The following is a 13,210-nucleotide window of genomic DNA, read 5'->3' as shown; positions in this document are numbered from 1 at the left end:
TTCGCATTAATCTTTTTGGTACAACAGGATGCCGAACTCCCTGAATCGAGAAAGGCGTACGTGACAACCTCCTTGTTACTGTTCACAGCCCTGACTGCGACTGTCACGATTGGCATGGCATATTCCAAAACGAGCCCAGACGTGCAACAGTTTCTCACCTCCGATACGGTAGTGTCCAATTCTTGGATCTACCTCACATGCCAGTACAGTTTATGTCCACATGACCATTAACACAGCCTGTGCGATCTATGAAAGTTGATCTTGTCATCGTTTGACTTGCTTTGTAAGCGTTTGCAAACATCCAAGCCATGAACACCTTTGCCATGTTTGTAGTACAGGCACGGTAGTGGATTCACTATCTGCTTTCAAACATCACTTCTGTCACTATTCGAATCAGAACTTGGCCTAACTACACTTATACGAAGTTGCGAAGCTACTCTTTGCCGGATAATTGTTCCTAAACCGGATAATTGTTCCTAAAGAGAACAGTTCTAAAATCCTGAGTACCGGGCCAGGTTGCATAATTGAAATAGGCAGGTGAGGTATTCAGTGAAATAGGCACGATTTCATTTTGTATTCGGTGGATAATCCTATTGATAAAGATGTGTCATTTTATAATTGATCATGACAGTGATCTATCTGTTTATTTAGGCTAGACCTCACCAACCATTGAAATGGGGTGTTGGTTGAAACAGTGACAGAACATTCCCTTCTGTTGTATTGTTGGAACTGTTCAGATCTATCGGTACAGTTGAACAGTTTAGGTCTGAACAGTTCTGGAACTATTCCAGTCCACAACCAACCAAATGGATGGGAGGAATGATCAAATGACGTTCGAAGGGACTTGGGCTCATGAAGCAGCCTTTGTCGACTTCGGCACGATCCTACGAGGTTTGGAGTCCTTCTTTGAGGGACTGCTGCCCTCACCCCGCACGCTAACGGCTGAAAGATACCCGACGCCATATTGCCCGTTAGGATATGACATCATATCGCCCTGGTCGGGATATGGTTGATGGGCATCTGATTATTCCACTCTTAATGCCCCAAACTGAATCATCTCCAACAACTAGAGCAGCAATCAAAATTGTCACGTCGGATGATCGCGACTGCACAGCCCATGGCCAACGTAACTGGGATATTCATTTTGCCAAACTGCTGACAGACTAAACCAAAATTTATATTTTTCCTAAATTAATTGTTTTCCTCTGAATTTAGGATTTATTACTTCGAATTTGTATTTCTATCTCTGGTAAAATTTAAAACAGCAGTGAAAATGACATTACCTGTAACTTTTGCCCCTTGTAATGAGGCAATACTTGACTTGCCAAACTCAGAAATGCAGCGCCACTCGCGGACAAAGATAGAACAACTCGACATTTTTTTCACCGGTTTTCGCTGCGCATGTGTACCAGCCATCCGGAAACTAATAATGGCGGCAATCTGAACTTGTTTTGTGTAAGTTTTTGAGAGTTCAAAAAGTTCTTTAAGGCTCATGATTTAGATAATTTAGCAATCTGATAACTATTACGTGTTAAGAAACAGACGTACCACAGAAGATTTATAAACATGACCACGAAAAGCGGAAATCAACTAAAAATGACGGCTGGTACGCATGCGCAGCGAAAACCGGTGAAAAAAATGTCGAGTTGTTCTATCTTTGTCCGCGAGTGGCGCTGCATTTCTGAGTTTGGCAAGTCAAGTATTGCTTCTATCATGTTGACAAGACTTATTACATGACTTGCTTTATGATTATGTCATACTTTGACCTATGATTTTGGAATTTTATAACTGTTCTCTTCGGAGGACAATTCTAGTAGGATCCCACTGCTCTCGGATTCAGAAACGCGCAACTTGATTTTGACCTATTACTAACGGGTTTTCCAACAGAGATCTCAAATCTAGCCAACAGTTCTGCTTTAGCAGTGGAGATTTTCAATTTAATCATTTTTTTGCTTTTGCAGTTAAAACACAAAAGCATCCTGAACTTCAGGGCTTTTCACTTGGCACCTATAGATTACCAAGTTTTTTATTTATGTGTGTGGGAGAAGAGCACACGACTGACCCTGATAATCGATGATAGGGGGTCAAGAGGTCTCCTGATGAAAAGATGTTGGCGAAAGTGCCAAGTGTCCGAAATATGAACTGTTTCTAGAGCTTGTTGAATGAACCAGTCACAGAATACTTATCAAGTTACTCACTATGCTGCAAATTTGCAGAGATAATCAAGGTTTCCTCGCCCTAACCCTAACTATGTATCGCATTATCTTCTTATTTACTGTTTAATCTACTTCAGATTGATAAAACGCTGAAGTACGCACAGATTGCCAAAGAAACCTCTGACGTTCCAATAAGGATGCAGAAATTCCGAGAAGACTTTCGGGTAAATATGATAGAAACTTAATATCAACACAAAACCTAGCGTTTTTTAAAGAAGATACTGTATTTAGATTAAACCACGGTGGGCAACGGTATCGGTTTACCTTTGCAACACAATAGAAACAAGGCCCTCCCATTACAGTGTTGAAGGGGTACATAAATAAATGCGGGCCTTACGACCCTCTAAATGAAATAACATTTTGTGTGTTTCTTTTGTAACGTCATTTCCTCTCCGAGTGAGGACATATTTTTCATAGTCAAACCGATACCTTTAGCCACCGTGCTTATGATGAATATCGTATAAGCAAACCAGAATCTAGAAATGATGTGTGAAATACATACTAGTTTTAATCATTTCGGGTTAGTTGGGTATTGTAAGCATTGATCCACTTGTTTTACAAAAGGCTTCGGAATACTCACACTACCCACTTATAAGGAATTTTTAAAATGCCTTCGAAGATTTGGCAACGATGCAATGCCATCATTGATATTTCTTTCGAAAAAGTGCGGTTTGGTCAGAAACCACCTCGAATTTAACGAATACAATGTTACTTATAAACACCACGACAGCAATCTTCGATTGTACTTAAGTGGAAGGCGTTACCATGAACATAACAACAATGTGGCAATAAAAAACTGCATGATACATAGCTTACAATTTAAGATATTAAGATTCATCAAGTAAGCGGCACCGTGATGAGCCAACAGGCTTACCTTCTACTTATTTCGAAACTGGTGCATTTCTAAAATGGTCAAATAAATATCGTTTGTTTACTTTCATGGGTGACGTTCAAAGCATTTTGGAGTAATCCGATATTATTACTAGTATTCACACGTTTTACATGTGCGTATATTTGTCATCACGTGATTTGGCAGTCGACTAGTGTAATAAGTGTCCTTCCAATGTGTTAGTAGAGGCTTCACATGTTATAACCCCCGCTTCTTACTCTTTCAGGATATTCTATGGGTAAGGACACGACATTGTAACAGGATTCAGCAATCTTTTTCTTGGTGAAAGGCGTTTTCATGATCACTATAATCGTTGTCATAAAACCAAGAGTATGTATGGTCTCATTCGAAATGTTAGTAAACCTTACAGTTGGTAATGGTTCCCGGATTGAAAAATGAAAATAATTTAATAATGAATGCAATCCAATATACCAGGTGTACCATGTGCATAAAAAATTGCTTTGATGGATAAGGCCTGAACACACGGTGCAAGCAATCATGGATCGTAGTTGAAGTGAATTCAAAAGTGATTTTAAATGTCATCGATGAACCGGAGAAAAAAATAAAACAGTAGATTGCAAATACCCTCCCTCCACGTTTGAAAAACCAAACCTTTGTTAAGAGTTGAAATGCAATGACAAACAGACAATATTTAACTTTTGAATTCTTTGACAAGCACTATACATATACTAATCAGTGCAGTCAATTATTTTCAAAAATATATACCTCATGGTTGTGTTTAACTTCGAAATATTTCGGAACATCATCCTTGTGTTAGAATGTCGTACCCATGACCACCCAATATGATCAATATCATATTCTTTGTGGGATATCAAATAATGCGCTGTTGGCAACCACTATGAGCGGCACAACGTGCAAAATCTTCATCCCCTGATCATGATTGGGAAATTGATGACCGACGTAAAAAACGAAATGGACAAGTCATTACCAATACTCCCATGATATGGCGAACATGTCTGGCTCATCAACTCTTGTCTTGGTTAGAGGTGGGAACAGCCAGATCGCCGGTTTAAAAGATCGCAAATGTTAGTCGCGATCCATGTAAATAACTGGCCGCGGAATTTCGTTACAAAAATCGAACAAATCAGCAATTTATATCAGCTTTTTTGTGCTCCCGAACACATTGTTTCGCCGTCAGCAGATATCCTGGTGATGGAATTTACCGAAAACTATGCCTACTTCATAATGCAAGGGTCTGCATGACTGGATTTGCTATGGTATTTGATTTATGCGGTGTTCAACCGCGAAAATTCTTTACTTTCCTGTTCATGCACATGAACCATTTTGCCGATTTGCAGATCTTGCCTATATGCTAATGATAATCCACCTGATTCAGGAGATGTTAATCGTAACGAAGCGTTTTCTGTTAGGGTTCGTCTCTCTGTATGAAGCGCTCAGGAAACGTATCTTCATATCCCAAGATATTTTGTTGAGCGCTTGTTAACGATGCTTCACTACATGAATGTATGCGCCTGCGTATATCTCGGCCGCGGAGATATGTTGTTAGCTCTTAAAGCGTATCGCCATATCTCGTCATGATTTTTATTGACTGCATGGTGGACCACTGGGCGATGCATGGTCCTCCCATCATTCGGGTCCGTATTTTTTGTCATATTTTTGTCATGGGACTAGGGCATGATCTCTGGGAGTGGTTGAGACAACAAGACAAAATCATTAATCTTCAGGACAAACACGTTTCTCGGTCGCCGATGCCTGAGGTCAGTTCCCCCCACCCCCCCCCCCCTAGTAAATACGGCCCTGTTTTTAACCCGGAATATGAAATTAGTTTCCACATTGCCCATGTCCTACATAGGCATCAGGATCAAGGCTAATGCCGCCAGCCGGCCCTGCCCCGCTAACCCCCACCGTCCCCGCCTCCGCCCCCTACTGGCCTTTTCAGTGTGTGTTGCCGCTGTTGACCTGGCGCTACCCCTTAGTAGTAGCGTCAATCATCAATTATTTATTCCAGTAACAGATGGAACGCTCCATGGACTTGCTGGTCTTTTGCCCGGTTTCAAGCCTTAGGCCTACATTGTGTCCTTAGGTAAACCGGAATCACCACCCCGATCATACGTATACAGCCGCACCCTGATCCATTATAGGCCAGATATACGTACCCTCCGGAACGGGGCTGTAGGTGAGGATGGTAGTGGTAGGGAAAGTGGTCTTGTACCACATATGCTCCTTCCCGTTACTGGATACCACCTTGGCCACCCCTCCCCCGAAAGCTAGCTACGTTGACCACAAGCACGTGTAGTTAATAAGAGCTCAACACCCCCCCCCCCCCCAATAGCCTGACATCTCCCCCCCGACAACACAAATAGAATGGTGTTGACTGTGGGTGATTTGGGGTGCGATTGAGCACTTCGTCCGGGGCGTCCGGGTACGTTCACCGACCCGACTATTACAACGATGTACAATTTCTATTGAAGAAGATACCACAGATTTTCTGCCAAGCTCCTGGCGAATGAACGAAACTATTTTTTATACTGAATGTCTCTTGTGAGGCATAGTTTCGTAAGTCACTGATTTCATTCTTAAATTTTTGCAGTATTCTGTGCGAGTTTGGTTTTAAAGATTGTAAAATTACTTCCAATTCATTTTTATGGTAATAATTCGTTCTTTGATTATTTTCGAGCACGTGGATTACCTTCCTGATCATCGCGCACTAGCGGGTTGCGCAATACCAAAATTATCATCAAACCGAAAACGAGGTTTATTCTTCAGTGCTTTTCGCAAATCCCGCTTTTTTACCGTGTATTTACCTGTGTTTTTACTCCTGCACTCTACTTCGTAAGTTTTTATTCCATAAGTCTTGGCCTATTACTAAAGAAACCAAAATGTTCAAAAGTTCGTTTCGATGAGACAAGACCACAATTGATTTTTTAAGCCTTTTAGCAGTTAAATTGTCAATGTTTGACCGCGACGCATCAAAGAACGCGTGGTGTTGTGAATCTGAAATTTAGATTATGTTATTCCGGACAGTCGGGCAAGTAAATGGTGAAAAATAAAATGGTGATTGACCACGGAAATTTTTTTTTAATCGACAAATTAGACAGACTTTGATATTTCCACTCTTTTCAGCCAACTGGCAGAAAAAACTCAAAACACGCCCCCTATTACCCAATTAGCAAAATTCGAAATTAATTTTTTTCATCAAATAATTTCTTTATATCTGTAGACTTGCCACAACAAATATTTTGTCAATACCTCTCCAAATATGTACTTGAGAGTAAAAAACATGCACTCGTCTAATAGATAGGCCTGGACCTCCAACCTATGAATATTCATTAGTGGTCTTGTCTCCGATCTGTAGAACGGAATGACTGTGACATATTGGTCCACGTGGTACACTGGTAGCGCTAGCGTACATGTTATAATTGTACAGTAGTATGTGCACGTGTGTGTTGTGTGTACTGTTGACCGCCCACCATATAAGGCATCCCAACGCATCCCCTTTGCCAGGAAGGATTCTATTGATCAAAGATACCGAAGAGTTGACATTGCCTAAAAATTGTCGTGAAGTTAGGTCGCATAGCCTAGGCCTATTTGCTCTGCATGGTAGGCCAAGGAGATGCGGCATTTTGTGAGGGAGACGCCCTCTATATACACTCTAGGCTATATTATGTCATGTCATGACTCTTGATTTTCTTGGTTTCTTCAAACTTAAGCAGTTTAAAATGAAATATATATAGGCTATAACATGTTAAGAGGGAATAACGTTATCCCCCTGAACATGTTCGATCATGCATTTAAGTACCAAAAATCATTGCCAACAGCTGCGGTAGCCTTCAGTCAACTTCCAAGATCCGTTTTGTGACAATATTAGGAATTGCCTACTAAACCTAGCTATAATTATTATTTCTGTGTTCTTCCCAGGCCCTGGTGAACCCAGACACCCAGTATCGTTAACCATTATAAGTTACAACACCTTTCTTCTTAATTGCTCATTTCCATTGTTTTGTAATCTCTCTCTGTTAAGCTGTTTGACCCCTTTTATGAACTTCCTGATAAGCAGCTGGTTACTAGGCCCCTGCCCTAGGCCCTGTCTAGTAATCTTGTATTGATACAGCTGTGTGCTGATTGGTTGTTTCTTTAATTATTGAGTGCTAGTTGGCTCAGAGCCTGATATTTGGGCTGGGCTATTTACCCATTAGGGGTGTGTGTAATTAAGTATAAATGATGATGTTTAGATGTTTTGAGTGAGTCCTGGCAGATCCAGAAATCCATCCTCCGCACTCTTTAGCTAAGCAAGACGTTCTCTTGAAAAGTGCCAGAGCATTTTAGATCACGATTAGTTGCCTTCACCCTTGGTCTCATAGTGTGGTAAGATTCTTTCATATCAACTCTTGTTGATACTTTGTTGTGCACATAATTTTATAATGTTTCAGTGTCGGTTGAAGATAAGAAGTTAGAGTGACGTGGGTAATAAATAATGTAAAAAGATATCTTAGTTGGTTTAGTCTTTGGGTTCCGGTTTGAGTTCAGAGTTGCGACGTTTATACGGTGACAAATATATAAGCCCTTTACCGCTACACACTTCTTCATTTCAGCATATTTCTTCCTGATCTCGAGTAAAATTCACAGATCATCAGCGAAAGTAATTAATTCAGTACTACAAAGATGGTTTGAAAACTACCAAAAGTATAATCATAGCAAAATTGAAGAGGTTGCGAAAGAATTGGGTTTGATGTACAAGAATGTGAAGGTATGTTTCATATTAAATCAGAATAGTTTTTGAAGTTTTAGGATTTAGTTAAATCCAAATAATGTGACAGCTGTCTCTGAAAATATCACTTCTGTGGGATTGCTGAGACCTGTTTGTCCTAGAAACATTTGACATTCTTTTTCATCTGGATATCTAATCACCACTCTCAATGATACTCTTGGCACCGTTTAAATATGATAACCATATATTGTTGATGATTGCCTTAACTACAAAAACAATGCCTTTACCAGAAATCTGCAATTGTACACTTTTCAATGTGAGTTTTTAAAAGAGGATGGTACAATTGCAGACTGCAGAATAACATGCACAATGATTTGTTTCATTTTATCAATTTCAGTACTTCACCTTCACCTCAAAGACACCTGTTCGCCTCGGCACGATAAAGAAGAGAAAACCAAGCGCATACAACATATTTATTAAAGATAAAATGAAAACCATGAAAGGTGAATATTTCTCCTCATTTCAGGAAATTAGTGTTCAATAGTTTAAAAGTAGTATTCCATGACCTGCAACAGTTTTCTGGTGCTGGAAAAGACGTAGGATAACTTGTGAACCTGTCAATCTTCTATCTATCAGATAAACCTCCTGGTGAACAATTTCGGGCTTGTGCCAAGGAGTGGAATGCCCTTTCTGCCACGGCCAAAAAAGGCTACCAAGATAAAAGGGAACTATTGGACGTACGACCAACGAATGAAAGGGAGAGGATGGCCAGGGTAGAATTTCTATGGAGAAAATTGGATGAAGCTGTAAGTACTGCTATTTTACTTCAAATACATTTTAAGCAAATTGCTTACCCAGTATGACACCCAATTGTGTAGTACTTTAAGATGTGTTGATGTGTTCACCATTGAAATTGTGAGCAAGATATTGGTGGCAGTGCTCTCAATGCAACTTAATGCAGCCTTGTGCCACAACCTTTGTGTGCCATCAGATTTCTGCTCCTGATCTCTCTGTTGCAGTCGGTGAACAATACTTATTAATATTATTGCATAATTCTGAAACCCAAAAATATTCTCAGTGGAGACTTTAGCCATTGTTAAACGAATAAACACACTCAAAAGACATTGTTAGATGTTGAAGTTGTTGCTGCTGAAGATTGTCTTGAGAACTCAGTTGCATGAACAATTAGGCATATTGTGAAAAGTTTACATGACCTGTTTAAGTTCTACCCTGCTTCTTTTCAGAGCTTTTTCTTTTATTTCTCAATCCTGGCTGTTTTTAATTTTGCAGTGTCAAGAACTGGGGACTTACGGAACGGATGTCTTCCTCCTTAGTTGAGGCGTGAAGTCGGGGAAAGATGTGGCCCTGGGCAATGGGAAAGGAAAAGTCTTCCTGGGAAAGTGCCCCAGTAATGTGACAAATTTCCGTCTCCACTGTAGATCTGGTAAGCACTGTCTAAAGTTTGTTCACTAATCATTGCTGGTCGATTTCTCATTGCACCTATGCGTCATTGAAAAGGGAATGGTTTGCTTTGTGTAGAGGAGCTGGTTTGGTACTTACTAACCTTATTGCACAATGATTGTGTTCAGGCACACATACTAACTAGGTCTTGAACCTATCAGTTTATTCCTTTTTTAAAGCTTATGGCTTGTCTTTTTAAGTTTTATTGCAGCCATATTCTAAAATCTTACAAATTATTGTTGTCCTTAACTTTCAGATGTATTGTATAATAATATAATAATGTGACGCATTTATATAGCGCTCCTCAGTAACGTAACTGTTAAAGCGCTGTGGGATATCAAATTATTACGCCGGTCTCCACAGAAATCAATCAGGGGTTTCAAGGAGCAACCAGAAGGCACCCACTTGAACTTGACCAGTCGGGGAACCAAGGAGTGACTGCAGTTGGAACCAGCACTTTGGGTGAATCTGAAGACCTTGAAAAGAAGGTTCGAGAGGCCCTTAATATTGCTTATTGTAAGTTATTTTTATTTTGGTTTACTTCATAAATTTTCAGTTGACGCAACGTGTTCATGCTACTTCAGTATTTCTATTTTGCCCATAATATGTCACATTTCTATTTATTTTATGAAAAAAATCTTCCATTGTGAATTTTATGTGAATTCCGGTAATTTATTTCATAAAAAAGCTTAGTAGGTAAATTGGTAAAGACTGCCTGTCACTAACTTTGATATTTTTATTATCTTCCTGGATTACTGTTATGCTTTTGGTTGTAACGATGTCATCAGTGACAAATTGAATTAACTTGCATAACTTGTTGAATCCTATTCATTGTCAATTTAAATTCATACAAGCCTATCGGCGTCTGATTCACAATGTGGTTTGTGAGGAGTGTCATAGTCGTCAACAGTGTAGCTTACGTATTTCGAAGACCAGTGGAATTGGCGGCGTCAAATTATTAGTGAAATTTATAATTTACAAATTACAAATTACAAATCGTTTATTGAAACCGTGTAAAAAGTTACATTTTACATAAGATGAAAGTACAATGACCATAAGCATGATGAACTAAATAACTGGTGTGACATTGTTGTGGATTTGGTGGTGTGCAGCTGGAGGAGTGGACAATGTCACAACCAGGGTTCCTACATTATGTACAGTGGAACCTCCGTTAGTAGACACCTCTCTATTAAAGACAACCTTTCCAATAAGGACACTGGTTTTGGTCCCAAATTGGTTGTTTCCATTCAATTTTGACTTCTCTAATCAGTCTTTGGGTGTTCCGAATGCTTGACACATTTCGAACATGTTTTAGTTGGAAACAACCCTACAGTCTTGCTCTTATGGCTGAATGAATGACAGTGCATTTTCGTGTAAGCTCGGTGACGAAATGCTGCGACACTATTCGTCACCAACATGCTTGATGGGTGGTGCCATCTGCACAAAGGACGATGAATTAAATAACTGATGTGACATTGTCGCTGCATTTGCAGGTGTCCACATCGAGGAGTAGATGATGTCACTACATGTACCAGGGTTTGTACTTTCATATACAGTGGACCTACTTTTTGTGGACACCTTTCTATTGAGGACAACCTCTTTAATAAGGACAGTAGTTTTTGGTTCCAAATTGGTTGTTTCCATTCAACTCGACTTCTCAGTTTAGGACACCTCTCTGTTAAAACAGCACTTTTCAGTCCCTGGGGCATTTCTGGAAATTTCATGCCATAGAGCAATTGGTTCAGCTAAGTGACAAGAACAGTACTATAAGACGGTTTTAAAAAGTTGAAAATTATTTATTTAAATGACATATGAATGGTTCAGCAGTAATTGGCAGTGTGCATTATGTAATGAAATATGATTTACATAATATAACATTTTTGTGACAAATAGTACAGATGATGGATAAATCGATACAGTGGATAGCTGTTAGAATATGCAATACATGCAATAGCATTTGTTTTTATTGAGATTTTGCGAGAACCAAGTGGTATTTTGACAAGATAATAGAAAGCCAATAACACTACAAGAACATGACTTCAATACATTGACATTGTAGTACTTGGTATACTAAAAATATTCAAAGATGGGTATCTTGAGTTAAAGTACAAGATGTATGAATGAAGGAGGCACTCGGGTAAGAAATGGTGTCGCTAATGAAAGATTAGAATTAAGACATATCTCTGTATTTCATGTGGTGTACTGACAAATGGTGCAGTTTGTTAGCAATTTTGTACATAGTTGGTGTGTCATGTTTATTCATACATCTTGCTATATAAAAGCGAGTGAGAGAGGCATTGTGACATTAGAGTGTTGTATATCTATAGAATATGTGACCCGTCACAGCAAAACCAGGTACATGTCGCACAGAAGATGAGCCTAAATGACACCAGGAGATAATGGAAGAAATTGATGTGCTCATATTTTACAAAAGGCAGACAATAGATAAATGAACAAACAGTCCGTCTCAACCTGCCAAGCTCAGAGCGACATGCGCCTGGTTTTGCTGTGACGGGTCACATATACAAAGTTTACATAAAACAAGATTTGTATGTTTATTTAGGAGGAGTACAAAAGTTGTATATAAAATGCCGACTTCATAATGATTTATAGGACACAAAATTTGACATGACAGCATTTTATAAAATATGAATAATCTATAATGAGAATAGTTTTGTAGCACCAATGATTTGAAAATACTGAATTTATTTATTGCATGAATAGAACACAAAAAACAGGACGATTACATGATTGTCACATGCTTGTCACATGCGTGAAATATATTGTCATGGATGGGCATTGGGAACAAAAAGAATTGCTGTTTTTAGCTGCATTGGTAGCGATTGCTTTAGCTGATTTTCAGAAACTGACAGGAATGAGAATGTTGATATAGTGTTGAAAAAATATTTTTATAACATACATTGCATTCAAATAACACTAAGAAGTAGACGAGTACTAATTTCGCACACTTGAAAATATATGGACATTGACTGTCACTGGTAGTGGTAGTAGAGTAATTACATGCCATCAGCAGCACTAATTCAGACAGTTTTCGCTGTGCTTCAGTAACTGACTGGAATGACTAAGTTTGATTGTGCTGAAATGATACATAATAACGTACATTGCATAAACAAAATGATTACAAGATTTGTACTGTCTTGAAATATATGGACAGGGACAGTCACTGGAAGTTTGACATGCCATCAGTTGCACTGCTCCCGACAGTTTTCACTGTGCTTCAGTAACTGACTGGAATGACTAAGTTTGATTGTTCTGTATTTGCCTCCATTTGGATTTTGTGAACAAAAGTTACTAACCTTGTGTAATTGAAGTGTCGAATTCGCCTTGGTCGAAATGATAATACAGTAAATAAATCTATTGAATGTTGCTGAAAAGAAAACATTTACTACGTTAGAAGCCATGTACATGATAACACCACCACCACCATTATCAATATCATCACAAGTCAACTGGGGAATATGTGTGATATTTGTTCAAAACTTGCGTATATGGTATTTGCAGGTCTATTGTATTGTAACATATTTTTCACTTTCAAAATTAACTTTTTTACTAGAAATTATGAATCAATACTAACCGTAAGAAGCGTATGAAATTACAGAAGGCCTTCGTCGAAAAATGTAATGTACTTGTACTCATTCGTGTCATTAAACCTGAAAGCAGCACAGCATAACAGTGAAATTACCGTGACATCAATGGATGTCAAACTAACGTAGTGACGTAAATTTGAATTCGAAGTGCACAATTTCACAATTAAGGTTTTGAACACATTGAGAACTGAAAAACTTCATACAAATGCTTTCACACCAATGATATGATTGTGGCGCTCCTGATGAGGTATCGCCCTCTGCTAAGCAGCTTTGGTCGTAACTAGGGTAAATGTTTTTTTCAAGTGATATGAGCGATGCAATACCTTAGTTACCACCAGCGCCACGT

The 13,210-nt window shown here is 39.0% G+C and overlaps 1 protein-coding gene and 1 long non-coding RNA gene across 3 annotated transcripts in view; one reads left to right on the top strand and one right to left on the bottom strand.

Annotated features, from left to right (window-relative positions):
• The window catches only part of LOC135498832 (uncharacterized), a 399,598-nt gene that overhangs the window by 386,282 nt on the left and 106 nt on the right, over window positions 1–13,210 (bottom strand). The window contains exon 2 of the long non-coding RNA XR_010449150.1: window positions 12,852–12,927. This is a non-coding gene — a long non-coding RNA (uncharacterized LOC135498832). The remainder of the gene's footprint in view (window positions 1–12,851; window positions 12,928–13,210) is intronic.
• LOC135499141 (uncharacterized) lies at window positions 7,449–9,767 on the top strand. 2 transcript variants are annotated; one of them, XR_010449262.1, is made up of 5 exons: window positions 7,449–7,834; window positions 8,193–8,298; window positions 8,432–8,601; window positions 9,086–9,239; window positions 9,513–9,767. XR_010449262.1 is itself a non-coding variant. In XM_064789820.1 (4 exons), exons 1-4 carry the CDS (start codon window positions 7,817–7,819, stop codon window positions 9,131–9,133), a joined length of 342 nt encoding a protein of 113 aa, XP_064645890.1. In that variant the 5' UTR covers window positions 7,449–7,816; the 3' UTR covers window positions 9,134–9,257. The 2 variants fall into 2 exon arrangements, 1 of the variants encoding a protein (XP_064645890.1); XM_064789820.1 differs by lacking the exon at window positions 9,513–9,767 and having other exon boundaries at window positions 9,086–9,257.

This window comes from Lineus longissimus, chromosome 14 (assembly GCF_910592395.1).
Source record: "Lineus longissimus chromosome 14, tnLinLong1.2, whole genome shotgun sequence".
Taxonomy (NCBI): domain Eukaryota; kingdom Metazoa; phylum Nemertea; class Pilidiophora; order Heteronemertea; family Lineidae; genus Lineus; species Lineus longissimus.
The sequence above is the reverse complement of the archived record's forward strand: the minus strand, read 5'-3'. Positions and strand labels throughout refer to the sequence as shown.

Coding starts and splice junctions, on each gene's coding strand:
- LOC135499141 (XM_064789820.1), top strand. Junction 8,299..8,431: donor TAAAATGAAAACCATGAAAG/GTGAATATTTCT, acceptor TCTATCTATCAG/ATAAACCTCCTGGTGAACAA. Junction 8,602..9,085: donor GGAGAAAATTGGATGAAGCT/GTAAGTACTGCT, acceptor TTAATTTTGCAG/TGTCAAGAACTGGGGACTTA.